Below are 17245 nucleotides of genomic sequence, written 5' to 3' on the forward strand. Positions count from 1 at the left end.
GCAGTGGACACAGAGTGGATGTGCTGGACAAAGGGAGGATTCACAACCTGGGCAGGGTGGCGCAGGATGGCTCAAGGCTTCATCATGCTGCACAGGATGATGTTCAGTTTAAAACTCATAAATAGTTTGTTTCTTAAATTTTGGACGAAGTAACCCAAACTGTGGAGTGTAAAACAATAGGGAAGGGTACTGTACAGCTTCCAACTCAAGGACTAAGGTGACTGCTCCAGCCCTGCCATCACGTCTGCCTTCCAGCCAGGAGCAAGGAGGGAAGGGGGAGGTGTCATTTCCTTTTAAGTGCCCACATGCCATGGATCAGAATCTAGACGCATGGCCACACCTGGCTGCAGAGGAGGCAGGGAACTTTGTCTTTATTCTGGGTGTTCATGTGTCTGCTGTAAAGAGCAAGAAGGGGAGCCGGGGCCCAGGGAACAGTGAGTCGGCTTCCCTGAGGGGAAGTCCCTGATTCGGGAGCTGCTCTTCCTACATCCTTCCTACATCCCCTTTATCTCTCAAGTCCAAGTTCTAGCCAGAAAAAAGAAAATCCTATAAACACACATCTGCTCAGGACCCTCCATTGCTCAAACTCTCCTGTGGCTCCCCAGTACAAAGCCACGCTCTGGGCTACTCTTCCATACCCCGCCCCTGTGACCTCTGCCTCCTCCCGCATCTCCCAGGCTTTGTGCAGGGCTGTTCCCACCGCCTGGAGCTCCCAGAGACTGACACCCCTCTCTGCAGGAGCGCCTGGCCTCCTAGAGAGGGCCCCAGTCCCCTGTGCACCCCCGCTGGCAGGCCAGGTCACTCCTCTCCTGCTGTCTCGTCCCTCTCCTCCTGCCCTCCTCCTTTCCTCCCAGCTACTGAGCGCAGCGCAGTGTGTGGCCCTGGTGGCTGTACTGACAAAAATCCAGACAGAACATCGGGTGGCCCCTGCTGCACCATGTTCCAGGCCTTTCTGACACTGTGGCTTTAGACGTGGACCTGGTCCCCTTCCCGGGAATCTGCGACCTGCACAGGGCTTGGCGCGGCAGCCCACTGCTGCTGTGTCTGCTGACAGTGAGGGCTGACCACAGGCTGGGGCAGCACCTGGGCTGGAGACACAGACGGCTGGAGTCAGGAGCATGGGCGTCCAGGGCCCCTGACCTGATTCCCAGTGACCGTCCAGCACGGCTGCTCCGGGGCACGTAGGCGTCTTTCTCACACCCCAGCAAAGGGCTCTCGAGGTGTGGCTGGGAGGACACACGGCTTTACTTCATGGTCACCTGTTGGCCCGCATGCTCTCAAGGGGCGAGGACACCATGGGGAGGCTCTGGGTCACATCATAAACCATGCGGTTGGGACACACACGTTGTCATCACCCTCAGAAACCCAACAAGATGGGCTGGAGTGTGGCTCATGGGTAGAGCACTCGTATGGCACACATGAGGCACTGGGTTCAATCCTCAGCACCACATAAAAATGAAATAAAGATACTGTGTCCACCTACAACCAAAATAAATGATAAAAAACAAACACACAAACCCAACCAGAGCCTGTGTATCCTGTCATCCCAGCCACTCAGGAGGCCAAGGCAGGAGGACCACAAGTTCAAGGCCGGCCTCAGCAACTTAGTGAGACCCTGACTTAAAAGTAGAAATTAAGAACAACAAAAAAAGAGCTGAGAAGTAGCAGAGTCAAAACACCCCAGGTTCAATCCCTACTGCCCAACCAAACAAAATAACAAACAAACCCCAATCTGGCACAGAGCCGGCACGGAGCTGTGCCCCTGAGATGTTCCAGGAGTGTCCAAGAGCCCCGCGTGCTTCTTAACAACCCCGGTGCCGTCCCCACGGGGACGGGGAGACCGAGGCACCGAGGAGAGCAGCTAGCTCAAGCGCAGCGGGAGGCTGCAGAGCCGGACTCCCCTGGTCTGTAGCTCCGGGGTGTGCACAGTTCAGCCCCTCTTAGGGCCCAAGGTGTGGACACTCCCTCATTTTAGGAGCTGCTTTGGGGCAGCTGGGTGCAGAGTCTACGATGGAAGAGCAAAGACAGTGGCAGAGCCCTCTCAGCACCCAGGACAGCACCCAGCGCTTCTCCGGAGCTTGTCAATGACAAGAATAGTCCAGGGTGCACCCTGCCTGGAGTCTGAGGAGACATTCCCGCTGCTTGGGAGTGTCTGGGAGTCAGGTGGGAGGTCCTCAGGGAACTTCCACGCCTCGCCCTCCTTCTAACACCCACGGTGACAGCCAGAAATGTTCCCGCACTTGTTCTGGGTTAGGTCCTGGTCATGACTCACTTCATGTCATCTAACAAATTGTATGCACTTGTTTTTATAAATAAAGTTTTATTGGAACACAGCCAAGCTCATTTTTTACATATGTGGATGCTTCCAGGGACAGTGGTAGAGTGACAAGTTTGGCAAAGCTGAATATCACCTTTTCAGAAGACATTTGCCCATCCCTGCGCTAGAGGTAGGTGACACCGGATCCCAGTTTGCAGAAGAGGAGGGGCAGGCCCCAGGACGGCACAGCTCTGCTCAGGTCCAGGGAAGAAGCATGTGGACTGGTGTCCATTCCATTTCATTTCGACGTGTTTCTTTTCCTTTCCTTTTCTTCTTCTTTCTTTCCTTCCTTCATTCTTTCTTTCCTCCTCCTGCTCTTCCTCCTCCTCCTAGGTACAAAGAATGGAACTCAGGGGAGCTCTATCACTGAGCTACATCCCCAGTTCTTTTTATTTGTTTTTGTATTTTGAGACAGAGTCTCACTACATTACTGAAGCTGGCCTTGAACTTGTGATCCTCCTGCCTCAGCCTCCCACATCATGGGGATTACAGGAGTGGCCACTGAGCCTGGTCATATTTGTCTTTTAGTGACTGGCTTATCTCACTCAACACATCTCCAAGATGAACCATGTTATAGCACGTGTCAGAATGTCCTTATCGGGCTGGGAATATTCCATCACATGTATAGACCATATTTGTTTATCAGGGGACACCTGGGCTCCTGCATCGCGCCCTTCACTGCCTGTCATGGGCTGGTTTCACCTACACCTCAAGAAACTGTCATTCAAGAACAATGGAAAGATGTAGATGATCAGATAAAACCACCCACCACTCTGCCTGGCAGAGAGCCGCACAGAACACTGTGGAGGCTTTTCTTTTTGCACCAACAATATACAGTGCTCCTGTAACTTAGCCTCCTGCAGCTTGCTCAGAGCCTGCCCTGGGGGTAAATGAAGGAACTCAGGGCACAGCCCAATGAGCTTGCGGGTAGTCCATCCAGAAATACATATAGATGAGTGCCATTTTGCTTTTAGTGTCAGGCGGTCTATGAGGACAGTACCCTGTCTATCTTGCTGCTGAATGCTGTGCCTAGCTTAGTGACTGCACTCGGTAGGCGCTGAACGATTGTTGGAAGTAGTGACTGAGTGCTGGTCCATTGCTGATTTTATTTGATTCTAGCTTCTTGCAATGAGGCAGAGGCAAGGCTGTGAGGTAGCTCTGTTTCTTTCTGAATGACTGACCACACCTTAGCATAAATCCCTACAGGGACTGGCTGGGTCAGACTTGTGTTGGATGGGCTTGGCTCAGAAGGCTGGTCAGCCTGAGGGGAAGCTGTAATTGACACTCCCACCCACAGGGAGTGCTCTGCACCTGCCTACACTGGGTATTACCCTTTGTTTTTGTTTTTGTATTGGGGATTGAACCCAGAGGTGCTCTACCACTGAGCCATATCCGCTGTCCTTTTTGTTTTTTATTTAGAATAGGGTCTTGCTAAGTTGCTTAGGGTCTTGCTAAATTGCTGAGGCTGGCTTTGAACTCCCGATCCTCTTGCCTCAGCCTCCTGAGCCTCTGGGCTCACATGCATGTGCCAACACCTCCAGCTTTTTGTCTTTAATTTAATATATTTATTTATTAGTATTGGGGATTGAACCCAGGGGACCTTAACCTCTGAGCCAAATCCCAGGCATTTTTGTTTTTTATTTTGAGGGTCTTGCTAAGTTGCTTAGGATCTTGCTAAGTTGCCACTCTGCCCAGCTATCTTTTATTTTGAAAGTTGATGTTTCTCATGGTGCGTTATACTCATACATAAAAATGGAATTCACTGTGACATGTTCCTTATTCCCAGATATAGTTTGGTTAATTCCATTAAGTTGTTCCCTTTTCCATCCCTCCTCCCTCTTCCTTTTTCCCTGCCCTCTACTCCATTGTTCTTTAATTTTTTTTTCAGGTCCCACTTCTCCTTTTAGAATTTATTCTTTCTGTCTGGCTTCCCCAGGTAAGGGTACGCCTGCAACCGTTGACTTCCTGGGTCTGGCTTATTCCACTAGCATGATGTTCTCCAGATCTAGCCATTTACCAGCAGAGATATAATTTCCTTCTGCTGTATGGCTGAGTGAGACTCCACTGTGAGCGCACACATTTTTATCTATCTGTTTTGAGCACGATCTAATTTTATTCATTCATCCTAATTAGGTAAAACATACTCATTTTATTTTTTAAAGACATTTTTAATTCTTTAATTTTTAAATATTTTTTAGATGTCGATGGAGCTTTATTTTATTTATTTAACACTCTAATTTTAGACGAGGAAACGGACCGATACCCACAGGCAGTCACAGTCTGGCAACTCTAGGGGCGCCTTTTTGTGGGTTGAGCGTGACGTCATTGGATCCGGCGTCTAGCCCCGCCCTCAGCCCCGCCCCCGCTCCTGAACCACCATTCCCAGCGGTCGGAGCGCTGGGGGCCCGTCCTCATAGGTCGCGCCCCTGGAGGCCACGCCCCGGCCCGCGCCACGCCCCTTCTGCCCAGTTCCGGGGCCCGCGGCCGGCGGGGCTGCACGGCCGCACGTGGGTAGCCGCGCTGCGCGCTGGTTCTCGGGCCGCCTCGGCGGAGCCCGCTCCTCGCCGGGATGAGCCGCTACCTGCTGCCGGCGTCGGTGCTGGGCACCGCGGTGGGTGGCGCCGTGCTGCTCAAGTGAGTATGTGCCGCTCGCGTGCGCGCGTCGCAGGCCCGCGGGCCGCTGGAGGCCAGGGAAGGCCGGGAAGGGGCCCCGACCTCTCGGCCCCGGAGTCCCCGCTCCCCCTGGGCAGTGCCTTCCAGAAAGTGAACCGTAAACCAGGGCCGCGAGCGCCGGTCGTCGGCCCAAGGTCACGCAGAGCAAGGGCGGGCCGGGTCCTGGTGCGCTTTGGCTCTTTCCTTCCGTATTTGTGATTGATGAGTTCATCATTTACCCTGTCACCCGCTGGCCTAGACCAAAGCATTAAAGAAACAAACAGAATTGTTCAGCTCATAAACGGAAAGATCTGTTAAAAGGAAGTGGACGTAGAAGTTTATTGCCTTTGTCTCTCCCTTCCTCCCTCTTACTTTGTCCTTTTCCTGCGAGATTCGGGACGATACTGACTGCAGAGTAGTGACTACCGTTTATTCCACACCATGGGGACAGCGTTTACTCCTTGTTAACTCTGGGGAGTGGGGGAGTGGGAAGCTTCCGGTTCCGGCGTCTGACTCAGGAACCCCAGTCTTCCCAACACCTTGTGCTTGGAACCCGGTTTTGGTGTTCATACCTGTTTTTTCAGAGTGTCATTTGGAAGCTGTAGGGTTACATCCTCAGGCTACATTGTCACCCATCCCTGTTTACTGACTGCTTGCTGTCTGCAGGTAGAAATACCTGCAGAAAAATGTGGAAGAGTGGCACTCCTGGATACATACCAGCACTTTAGGATAGATGTCTAGAAGAGGGTGGGAGGGAATGCACACATTTATGGATTTGACACCTAAGACTAAGTCACCATCCTGGAAGGTTTAGCAGACTCTCCTGTGAGTAGTTGAGTAAACTCTGGGTATTACTGTTAAATAATAATAATAAATTGTGCTGGGCATGATGGCACAAGCCTGTAATCACAGCTGTTAAGGGGCTGAGGCAGGAGGATTTCAAGTTCCAGGGCAGCCTGGGCAATTCAGCAAGACACACACACACACACACACACACACACACAAACAAACCCCTCCCCCCCCCCCCCCCAAAAAAAAAGCAACTCAATGAAATCAAAGGGAAAAGAGTGGTATTTCCTATTAATTGTGTTTCTTTAGTTCCTGTAAAGATAGCCCCTATTCGTAAGCTCAGCTATTTTCCAGGCTTCCTCCATGTTCACCCTGCCCAGGGTGCAGGTGTCCAGAGGGACAGAGGTTAACTGGGCAGGGCTTTGTGCTTGACAGGGGCTGCAGCTTTCGCAGAGTTCTGAACAGATGAATGACACGATCTGAACTGTGCTCTGGTGAGGTCTGTCTGGCCAGGATGTGCAGGACAGGGTGGAGGGTGAGTGGCAAGGGTGCTCCGAAGGTGGCTGGGTGAGGCTGACCGTGGGGAGGTGGGGAGGTGGCGACGCTGGACTTGCTGGAGGTGGGCTGGTGTTGACAGTGTCATGAAGGGTAACAGATGAGGTCCCTAGTGGAGTTGCATTCGTAAGGCGGGGAGTTGCTGTTTAAAGGGGGCAGAGTTTCAGTTTCACAGATGAAAATTGTTCCGGAGATGGGTGGCATCATTTTATGATCATATTTGGTGCCACAGAACTATCCCCTAGAGAAGTGGTCATGATGGCAAATTGTGGGTGTGCTATGTACTTTACACAGAACCAAAGCCAGGAAAATAAGAGTGAAGGTGAGAAGAAACAAGGGAAGGAACAGACAGCCTACTGCAGTGCCGGTCGGGTTAACTGGGGCTGGCAGGAGGGAGACTTCAGAAATTCAAAAATTTGAACCACATAACTATATTTCTTACCCAAAAGCAACAAGTAGATCTGTTGTACCGCATGGTGGGTGTGGTTAATAACAATGTATGTATTTTTAAACATCACTGAGAATAGATTTTATGTTTACTCACCACAAAAAATAAGTACATGAGGTGATATATATGGCCACAGGCTTAATTTAGCCATTCTGTAGTGTGCATGTGTTTCAAAATATGCTCAACATGATAAATACATATAGGCTTTATTTGTCAAATAAAGTATATCCACATACAAACAAGAATTTAGTGTGTGTGTGTGTATTTATTTTTTTGGACCAGGGGTTAAACCCAGGGGCACTTAACCACTGAGCCATATCCCAGCCCTTTTTGCATTTTATTTAGCGATAGGTTCTTGCTGAGTTGTTGAGGCTGGCTTTGCACTTGTGATCCTCCTGCTTCAGCCTCCCAAGCAAGAATTTACTATATTAAAAAGATAAATAAGGGCTGGGTTGTGGCTCAGTGGTAGAGCACTTGCCTGCATGTGTGAGGCCCTGGGTTCGATCCTCAGCACCACATAAAATAAATGAAACAACAGATTCATTGACAACTAAAAAAAAAAAGAGAAAAAGAGAAAAAGATAAATAAAACTTCAGGTTGGTAGTGTGGACCTGGTGTGGCATGGTCAGGTAATCATGATGGGCTGTGGTTGGTTGGCCTGCGGTGGCCCCGGTAGCACATGGGCTGGTTTGAGATCATCGACCCTGTCACCAGACTGACCTGGCTTTGAGTCCTGACCCTTTCTGACTGTGAGGGCTTTGCCTTTCCCACCTCCTGGGGTTGCCAGAGGTACCTGATCAGAGAATCTGTGTGCCCGGCTCTGAGTCCCCCTCCATCTCAGGACGAGTCCCTGGGTGGGGGCAGTGTTTCCCTGAGCACGCTCCGTCGGCCGGGCCCTTTGGAAAGCGTGTGCTGTGGCTTCACTCGGGTCTCCACAAAGCCCGGTTGAGGTGTCTGTTTCTGTGGTGTCCTCGAGGCGCAGTGCTGGGTCTGCAGGCTGTGACTCCTGGCCACACCTGGCCACTGCCCCTCCTGGTGAGTAGGTCTGATTAGAACCAGCGGCAGCGTGTCTTTACACATTGCCTGTGGCTGCCCTGTGTGCTGGCGGGGGAGGGAGAGCTTGGGCCAGGGACTTAATTAACTTACACAGAACTCAGCCTCAGGTGGCTGGTAGCAAACTGTACGGTGGCCTTCCCAGTGTGGACGAGGGTTGTCTGGCCAGCCCCCTCCTGCGGATGGTGGCTTGCTCCTGTGCACTGTGGGGGTGGCAGGCGGAACAAGACTCCTTCGAGATGGCCAGACCTGCCAAAGGGGACTGTGCAGGTGGGTCTAGTGAAGAGCCTTGAGATTGGAGGTCATCCTGGGTTGCGTGGGAGACGGTGTCACCTCCCCTAGACAGCAGCCCAGCGAGACTTCTGACCTGCAGAACCGTAGGACAGCACTCTGTGGGGTTTTCAGCCCCTAGGTGTGTGGGCACTTGTTAGGGTAGGCACAGGACACTCGGGCAGTGCGTGTGCATAACATAACAGCTCGCCTTGTGGAGGCCTCTCGGGCCCAGGCTCCAGGTGGACCCCTTGCTGGGACACCGCAGCGTGAGTGTAGTTTTTGTCTTTCGGTTGGCGTGAGCTCAGGGTGGACTTTCTGGTACCACAGTCAGGGGCACATGGGGTCGGAGTGGACAGCCAGAACTGACCAGGCTGTTTCTTTTCCTTGCCTTCAGGGACTATGTTGCTGGTGGGACTTGTCCCAGCAAGGCCGCCATACCCGGGAAGACAGTCATCGTCACGGGAGCCAACACAGGCATCGGGAAACAAACTGCCTTGGAACTGGCCAGAAGAGGTAGAGGCCTGCCTGCTTTCCTGTTTCACAGAGATTCTCGCAACCAGTGTTCACGGCAGCCTGAAGGCAGCTGTGTCCACCCACAGCTGACCATCAATAAGATGTGGTCCAGCCATACAGTGGGCTGTGATCCAGCCTCAAAAGGAAGGAGATTGTGCTGGGTGTGGTGGTGCATGCTTGGTCATCCCAGTGGGAGGCTGAGGCAGGAGGATCACAAGTTCTAGGCCAGCCTCAGTGACTTAGCAGGCATGTTGGGGGCAGGCTGAGCAGTGGCTTGGTGCATTCTTTTTTTTTTTTTTTTGGTACTAAGGATTGAACCCAGAGGAGCTTAACCACTGAGCCATATCCCCAGCCCTTTCTATTTTTTATTTTGAGTTATGGTCTTTACTAAGTTGCTTAGGGTCTCGCTAAGTGGCTGTGGCTGGTCTTGAACTTTTGATCTTCTTGCCTCAGCCTCCTGAGACCCTGGGATCACAGGAGTGTGCCTTTTTGATAGGCAAGCCAGGTGCATTCTCAGCTTCTCCCATTTTCAACCTGCAGTGGGTGTGGGGTGGAGACCCGGGGCGAGTAAGGGCCACCTGCATGTCACACCACAGTCCACCCCTTCAACGTACAGTGCAGTGATGTGGAGGACATTCAGAGTCGTCACTACCTGTCTTAAGACACTGTTGTCACTCTGTAGTTTAGATACCTTGGTCGCTTCACCCATCCTGGCTGATGCCCAAGCCACCAGCCCTAGGAAGCCGAAGTCCTCCTTTGGTCTGTGGCCTCGCCTGTTCCGGGGGCTCTGGTCAGCAGCAGTGACCGATGTGGTGACTCCAGGGTCCCCTGCTCTCGAGGCAGTGCGTCCTCCTCTTTTTGGGCTGAGTAACACCCGCCACAGGCTGGACCACAGTTTGCTCATCCATTGGCCTGTGGCGGACACCCAGGTCCACTTCTGGCCATTGGGAACATGCTGCTGTGAATAGTGGGGGGAGGTGGACGTCGCCTTCTGTTTCTGGGACCCTGGGGGTGCTCTGTTTGCTCTGTTATCTCGTGTCCCCCCGGGCTTCAGGAGGCAACGTCATCCTGGCCTGCCGAGACATGGAGAAGTGCGAGGCCGCGGCCAGGGACATCCGTGGGGAGACCCTCAATCACCGCGTCAGCGCCCGGCACCTGGACCTGGCTTCCCTCAAGTCCGTCCGGGAGTTTGCTGCGAAGGTCATTGAAGGTAGGCGGGGGACGCTGGCCTCGCGGGCCAAGGTCTGGGTGGCCACTCGGGCCCAGCTCTGAGGAGCCGGAGCCGGGCAAGTCCTGGAGCAGGTTGCCCACACGGCCGCCGGCAAAGGCACCTCCTGCGGCGGCCCAGCCCGCGGTGGGTGTTGAAGTCGTAGTTTACACTCTCATATTTACATATTGTTCATTTCAAAAGATTGGGGAAAAACACGTGAAGAGTGATAGCTTCTGACATGAGAACTGTTTGGAACCCGGCACGGGCCGTGCACACGGCTTGTGCTCCGTGTGCTCCATGTGCTCCGTGTGCTCCGCGGTGCTGGGGCGAAGCTGCCCCCTTCCCTCCCCTCGGCTCTGCGGGAACGGCCTGGCCAGGAGGAGTGAAGGTCCGCATTATGGTCGGGTTGTTTTCCTTGATGGTGTAAGAAATGCGCTCACCATAGAGTCTGTCAGATACCGAGGAGTAGGAAGAAGACCGAGGACACAGCTACTCCACAGCCACAGCAGCCTGATAGGGGACAGTTTCCTTCCATGTGGCGTTTTCTGTTTTTGAACTGGGGATGGAACCCAGGGGCACCTAACCACTGAGCCACACCCCAGCCTTTTTCATATTTTATTTTGAGACAGGGTCTCGCAAAGTTACCTAGGACCCAGCTAAGTGCTGAGGCTGGCTTTGAACTTGCGGTCCTCCTGCCTCGGCTTCCTGAGCTGCTGAGATTGCAGTGTGCGTCCAAACTTGTCTTGAAGCGGGTGTGCGCTGTGTTTGGTTAAACGGAGCTCATTAACAGGAGCCTCCTCACACTTCGCCTTTTTGTGGTGGTGGGGTGGGGAGAGCATTTCAGACCTACTCTCTCTCTGGTTCTGGGGATGGAACCAGGGCCTCCCGTGTGGGCAAGCCTTCCCCCCTGAGTCCCATCCTCAGCCTTAAAATCTGCTCTTAGCCGTGTTCAGGAGCCGGGCACCCTGTAGTGACCGCGGCCTGGTGAGCCCAGCGGGCCTTGTCTGCAGGAGTGCTGGGGCCTTGGGCCGGGACTTGGCAGGTCCTGCTGTTGGTCCTTCAGCTTGTCGCCCATTTTCCTCTGAACATAAGGCCGTGGGGGCTGTACCTGTCCTCCCCCTGGGAGCTGCACTGAACCTACTTGTCTCCTCTCTGGACTGGCTCTGGATGGGCTTGGCGGACGCCGGCCCTCCCCAGCCAACAGGAAGCCGCCCCTTAGTGGATGAGCAGAGAGGACGGAGTCTCATTCACTCCACGGACGTTTTCTGGGCCCAGGTTGGGTCCTGGTTGGCAGGGAGATGAGTCAGAGCGTGCCAGGAGCTCACAGAGCAGTGGGGAGGCGGGCAGTGTCGCTGCCCCGAGGGGGTGAGGTGACACGGGGTAGTGCGGGCGCAGTGGGAATGGACGTTTATTAAACACCTTCTTTGCACCCTTCATGCACGTGGCCCCAGCGGATTCCTCCAGGAAGCTCCTCTTCCCACTTCCAGCTGTGGACACTGGTTCCCAGCGCAGGCCTGGGGGCCGCAGGGCCCGGGCTGGCCACGCCCAGGACTGAGCTTCCCCTGAGCCTCTCGTCCCTCTTTTGGGAGCTGATTAATACGTCCTTTGTTCTGTGGGATCTTTTGAGGACCTTGACGTTGTGTCTGTGACCTTGGGAGGTCAAGCGTCAGCCTCTTAGCGTCCCCTCAGATCACCTGTCGAGGATAAGAGGCTTAGAACGGAGCGGGTGGCACGTCTGTGTGTCTTAGGGCAGCAAGAACGAGGCACAGCGAGGCACTCCCATTTCAGGGGGAGGCTGGAGGACGCCTGCGCGGGCAGGCGGCGCCCCCGTCCAGCCCCAGACCTCGGCCGCGCTGGGCCCTGCCCGTGTCCCCTCTGGGATCCGAGCAGGCCCCGTCTGCCCCAGCCTCAGCTCCTCAGCAGCGTGTTCTCCCCTCAGCCCGTGGCTTCTGCCAGGCTCCCTCCGCGGAGCGGTCTCTGCTCTGGGTTCGGCTCCTCGCTGCACTGGGACGTCGGTCCTGGGAAGGCGGGGACTGGACTGTCTTGTTCCCCCTGAATTCCAGGCCCCACTGGTAGGCTCAGAACGTGCCTGTCACGTGGGTGACAATTACACGTCTCTACCAGGCACGTACTATTATCCTTTTTAAAAAGGTGGAGACTGAGTCACAGAGAAGCTATGTGACTTGCCCAGGGTCACACAGCTGATGGGGATGGAGCCAGGTCTGATGGCTGTCTGTCTGGACCCCAGCATGTGACCACCTGGGGACAGGTCTTTAAGAGGTCATCCCATTACAGTGAGGTCATCAGGTGTCCTACCTGCAGCTGGTGTCCTCATGAGGGAAACTTGGGCACAGGGACCGGTGTGCACAGAGGGAGGCCGCCTGGGGACGGGGAGAAGACGTCCCTGCAAGCTGACAGGAGGATGGAGGCGGCTCTCCCTCAGCCTCAGCAGCGCCAGGCGGTGGCGTCTTGCCCCTGGGTCTCCAGCCTGTGGCACTTGGCCGCGGCAGCCGGGGCAGATGAGCGTGTGTGGGGAGCTCTGCTGTTCACCCGCTAAGGACAGGAAACTGAGGCTCCAGTCTGTCTGAGCCCAGTGCTCGGGCATGAGACTGCCACCCCCTGTCCCAGGGCCCGCGAGTGACCCCGAGGTCCCTGCAGGAAAGACTGGCGAGTTTAGACGGGCCTGTGTGCGTGAGCGACCTGGTGCCGTGCCACACAGAGCCACAGCCCGGGCCGGAACGCCCGAGGGGAGCCCTCAGTGGTGTGCAGGGGCCTGAGCCCGGTGTCCCCAGGGCCGCCCTCCCTCGGGACGCTGGGCCGAGCTCCCGCCTCTGCAGCTCTGGAGCTGCAGACTCAGGAGTCCCCCTCTCTCACCCAAGGCCGCCCCGTCTCAGCCTCAACCTGTTTCCCTTAGGAGGACCCCAGTCTTGTTGGATCAGGGCCCACCCTGACGACCTCGTCCACATGGGGGTGGACACCTCTGTGGGGACCTCATTTCCAAGAGGCTGGAGGGGGACAGGAGTGCATGGGCACATGGCTAGCCCCGGGCAGGGGTGGAGTCAGCCCTCGCCCTCATGTGTGTCCTGACCCCTGTCTTCCAGAGGAGGAGCGGGTGGACATTCTGATCAACAACGCTGCCGTGATGCGGTGCCCGCACTGGACCACTGAGGACGGCTTCGAGATGCAGCTTGGCGTCAACTACCTGGGTGAGCTCGGGGCGGAGCGCTGCGCTGGGGCGGTTTGGCCCGGGTGACAGTGGGAGTTGCCTGTGCTGAGGGTCCTGCTGCGGTGTGGGGCAGCCGGGTGGCCCGCTGGGCGTCCTCAGCAGCTCCAGGACCTGCCTGTTAATGCTCAGGTGCTGGCCTGTCCTTCTCCGCTCCCCGCCCCTGGCCTTGTGCCCTCTGTCCCGAGAACCATGTTTCCATCTGCCTGTCTGTCCTTCATTTCTGTCAACTTTCCATCAATTCTGTGAGTCTGTCCATGTCATTCTTGTTGAAATGCTTCTGTTTTTAGGGGGAGGGGAGGTGGCTGTTGGGGGGCAGCTGGACCCTGCACAGGCCTGCAGCTTAGGAGGAGTGGGGTGGCCCCCACGGTGCCCCAGGCCTGCAGCTTAGGAGGAGTGGGGTGGCCCCCTCGGTGCCCCAGGCCTGCAGCTTAGGAGGAGTGGGGTGGCCCCCACGGTGCCCCAGGCCTGCAGCTTAGGAGGAGTGGGATGGCCCCCACGGTGCCCCAGGCCTGCAGCTTAGGAGGAGTGGGGTGGTCCCCACGGTGCCCCAGGCCTGCAGCTTAGGAGGAGTGGGGTGGTCCCCACGGTGCCCCAGGCCTGCAGCTTAGGAGGAGTGGGGTGGTCCCCACGGTGCCCCAGGCCTGCAGCTTAGGAGGAGTGGGGTGGTCCCCTCGGTGCCCCAGGCCTGCAGCTTAGGAGGAATGGGGTGGTCCCCTCGGTGCCCCAGGCCTGCAGCTTAGGAGGAGTGGGGTGGCCCCCACGGTGCCCCAGGCCTGCAGCTTAGGAGGAGTGGGGTGGTCCCCTCGGTGCCCCAGGCCTGCAGCTTAGGAGGAGTGGGGTGGCCCCCACGGTGCCCCAGGCCTGCAGCTTATGAGGAGTGGGGTGGTCCCCTCGGTGCCCCAGGCCTGCAGCTTAGGAGGAGTGGGGTGGCCCCCACGGTGCCCCAGGCCTGCAGGTCAGCGATGCAGGCACAGTCGCGATGGGGAGGAAGGGACTCACGAGGTGCTGCTGGCAGCGCCATTGAAGTGGACGAGGTGCTGACAAACCGCAGTCACACGTTTCCGCTGTCCTTCCTCAGGTCACTTCCTCTTGACGAATCTGCTGCTGGACAAGCTGAAAGCCTCGGCGCCTGGGCGCGTGGTCAACCTCTCGTCCCTGGCCCACGTCGCCGGGCACGTGGACCTCGAGGACCTGAACTGGCAGAGGAGGAAGTACGACACCAAGGCCGCCTACTGCCAGAGCAAGCTGGCCCTGGTCCTCTTCACCAAGGAGCTGAGCCGGCGGCTGCGAGGTACGCAGCAGCCACGGGCCTCCCCTTGTGGGCCTTGCCTCGTGGGCCTCCCGCTCTGCCCCTGAGCCTGGTGCTGTACCCCTGAGCCGCTCCAGACAGGAGTGGAGCCAGCACCCCCACGTGCACCCCCACTGCGCTCTGTGCCGGTGCCTCCGCAGACTGACCAGTCCCCCGCTGCTCTGAGTGCCCCGCAGTCCCGCTTGGCCTCCGCCCTCAGGGCTTCTTCCCTGCTGATCCTGGACAGGCACTTGAACCTCCGGGACTCTGAGGCAATAGTTCTCAGCTGCAGGGATTTGCGCTGCCCAGGGGACATGTGACAATGTCTGCAGACACGATTGTCACACCTGGGTGGAGGGCTGCTGCTGGCACCTGTGGGTGACGCTGGGAATGCTGCTCGGCACCCTGCCATGTGCTGGGTGGCTCCCCGCAGCCCCACGCGTCCAAGGAGCTGGCTAGAAAGCCGCCCTGGGCCTCTGCTTCTCGCGGGTGGCGTGGGGGCCGCAGCGCCAGCCTCCCCGGGGCTGGCCACAGTGCTGGCACCCCAGACCCCACCCCACGCCCCTGCTCAGACTCTGGTGGGGCCGGTGGGTCAGTGCTGTGGGTCGTCATGCTCCAGGGGAGCTCTGCCCTGCAGCCGTGTGACAAAGCTACCATGTAAGACGGAGCCCCCGAGGCTGAGGGCGGAGGTGACGTGGGTCCCGGGCAGGAAGAGCGCAGGACGGGGACCCCAGGCTTGGCCTGGGCTGCGGCAGCCTGCCAGCTGGGGAGCGAGCCGCCAGCCTGCCCCTGCCCGTCCTTCTCTTCTCCAGGCACGGGTGTGACCGTCAACGCGCTGCACCCTGGTGTGGCCAGGACGGAGCTGGGCAGACACACGGGCATGCACAGGTCCACCTTCTCCAGCTTCACACTCGGTGAGTCCCTCCTGGTCCGGGTCTCTGCAGGACCCTCTGGCCCTGCCCTCTCGGCCTGGGCCCAGGACCCTCCCTCAGGCGGTGCCTGGCGTTACTTCCCGACCCCCCGTCTTTGTGGTATGCAGAATGAGTCCCTCCTCTGTTGACCTGGCCTGCCAGCCTCAGAACAGCCCCAGGAAGCAGCCGGGGCCCACTGACCCACGGAAAGCCACGTCTTGAGGGGAAGCGGCCGAGCGGCCTGGAGTCAGGCTGTGCTCAGGGCCAGGCCGGCTTCCCCCAGCCTGGCCGAGCCGTGTGGGGACACGCCTCCCCTTTTGAGCCTCCGTGTCCTCACCTCCTCAGTGAGGACCCCTCAGTCCTTGGGAGGGTTAGATGGTCCCAGGGGGAAAGGCCATGTGCAGCGCTTGGCCCAGAGTGGAGCTGAACAGAGCTCGGTGCCTGGGGTCTGTGACCCTGGGAACGTCTGAGGCTGGGCTCGGCCTCAGGAGCCGAAGCGGTGACTGCCCCAGATGCGTTCAGTGAGAGGAGGTTCTTCAAGGAAGGGTGGGAGGGTGAGGACGGGGGCTGACGGAGAGAAGTAAGGCTCGTTTTCCTGGGGAAAGGCAGGGAGCTTCCCGGGTGGACAGAAGCACAGGGCAGAGCCTGGAGGTGGGCTGTGGGACCCGAGGGCGGGGCGGGGCACTGGGGTCCAGTGTGTGCCCTGAGTGCTCTGTGGCTGGTGCAGGGCCCATCTTCTGGCTGCTGGTCAAGAGCCCCCAGCTGGCAGCGCAGCCCAGCACCTACCTGGCCGTGGCGGAGGAACTGGAGGGCGTTTCTGGAAAGTACTTTGATGGATTCAAAGAGAAGGCACCAGCTCCCGAGGCTGAGGATGAGGAACTAGCCCAGAGGCTTTGGGCTGAAAGTGCCCGCTTGGTGGGCTTGGACATGTCCCATGGGTCCCCTGTGAGGGGACAGTCCCTGTCCAGGTCACCTCTGGAGCAGGTTTGAAAGCCACTTGGGTCTCCAGGATGGAGCTTCAAGATCCAGGATGCTGCCAGCCTTGCCTCTGTCATTCTCTAGGGAACAGTGTTGGCACATGTGAGCCTCAAGACCAAGGGCACAGGCTGCCACACCCTCGCCATCCTCCAGGGGGCAAAATGGACTCAGCCTCAAGACCAAGGGCACAGGCTGCCACACCCTCGCCATCCTCCAGGGGGCAGTACCGGCCCCATGTCCGTCAGCGGCCCACAGTGGGTTGGGCTGTAGGTGAGCACCTGCTGGGGGCTTGCAGGAACCACGTGCCCTGCTGACAGTGCGGGCCATCAGAAGCCTGCCTCTCTTGGGGAATCAAATAGCAGGGAGGAGTGGTGCTGTGGAGAGGCACTTGCCCTGTGTGCTCCGGGCCTGGGCGCTCACCTCATGTCACCTGGCTGAGGGAAGGGCCGAGGGGCGTGCCAGACCCCTCCACCAGGATGGCCTGGGCCCGCCACCCTGCTCCCGGGCCCGCCTCGCTGCATCCTAGATTCAGTCCTCTGTGGGGAGGTGCCAGCGAGCGCAGGACGGCTGTGTCCTTACTCCTTTCAGGGACAGACCCTCTGCCCTCGCTGAAGCCTGGGGTTCTTGTGAGACTAACGTGTCAGAAATGGGGCGGGGAGGGGCAGAGCGCCCGCCCAGCATGTGTGAGGCCTGGGTTCCGTCCCGAGCACCAAATAAACATAAATGAACAAACAAAATGAAGGTGTGGTGTCCATCTACAGCTAAAAAATAATAGGGGAAAAAAGAAATGGGGTGGGGATTTGGGTGAGGCCAGCCAGGTGCTCGTGGGGGCTCAGACGTGGCGGGGCTCCGCAGGCTCAGAATCAAGGTACACATCTTGGAGAATTGCGGAAGCAGCGGTGCCACTTAGTGCCCTACCCCACAGAACAGGGTGGGGTGTGGCTCGGTGGTGGAGCCCAGGGCCAGCAGAGTGAGGGGCAATGCAGGGACCAGCCACTGGTCACGGCGTCACAGGTGTAGTTCATGTTCTTT

The 17245-nt window shown here is 57.3% G+C and overlaps 1 protein-coding gene across 3 annotated transcripts; it reads left to right on the forward strand.

The window, feature by feature from the left end:
- Window positions 1–4796: 4796 nt before the first annotated feature.
- On the forward strand, window positions 4797–16950 carry Rdh13 (retinol dehydrogenase 13). 3 transcript variants are annotated; one of them, XM_027921087.2, is made up of 8 exons: window positions 4891–4951; window positions 6194–6293; window positions 8482–8600; window positions 9283–9810; window positions 12912–13016; window positions 14115–14327; window positions 15137–15238; window positions 15963–16950. In XM_027921087.2, exons 4-8 carry the CDS (start codon window positions 9684–9686, stop codon window positions 16223–16225), a joined length of 810 nt encoding a protein of 269 aa, XP_027776888.1. In that variant the 5' UTR covers window positions 4891–4951; window positions 6194–6293; window positions 8482–8600; window positions 9283–9683; the 3' UTR covers window positions 16226–16950. The 3 variants fall into 3 exon arrangements, with proteins under 3 accessions (XP_027776886.1, XP_027776888.1, XP_027776887.1); XM_027921086.2 differs by having other exon boundaries at window positions 4892–4951; window positions 9655–9810; XM_027921085.2 differs by lacking the exon at window positions 6194–6293 and having other exon boundaries at window positions 4797–4951; window positions 9655–9810.
- The last annotated feature ends 295 nt before the right edge of the window (window positions 16951–17245 follow it).

Source organism: Marmota flaviventris, chromosome 18, assembly GCF_047511675.1.
Source record: "Marmota flaviventris isolate mMarFla1 chromosome 18, mMarFla1.hap1, whole genome shotgun sequence".
NCBI classification, from domain to species: Eukaryota; Metazoa; Chordata; class Mammalia; order Rodentia; family Sciuridae; genus Marmota; species Marmota flaviventris.

What these genes read in the sequence shown, in the direction of transcription:
- Rdh13 (XM_027921085.2), top strand. Translation starts at nt 4,887, where the DNA reads ATGAGCCGCTACCTGCTGCCGGCGTCGGTGCTGGGCACCGCGGTGGGT. An exon ending in GGTGGCGCCGTGCTGCTCAA is followed by an intron (nt 4,952 to 8,481) that starts GTGAGTATGTGC and finishes CCTTGCCTTCAG; the next exon opens with GGACTATGTTGCTGGTGGGA. An exon ending in GCTTGGCGTCAACTACCTGG is followed by an intron (nt 13,017 to 14,114) that starts GTGAGCTCGGGG and finishes GTCCTTCCTCAG; the next exon opens with GTCACTTCCTCTTGACGAAT.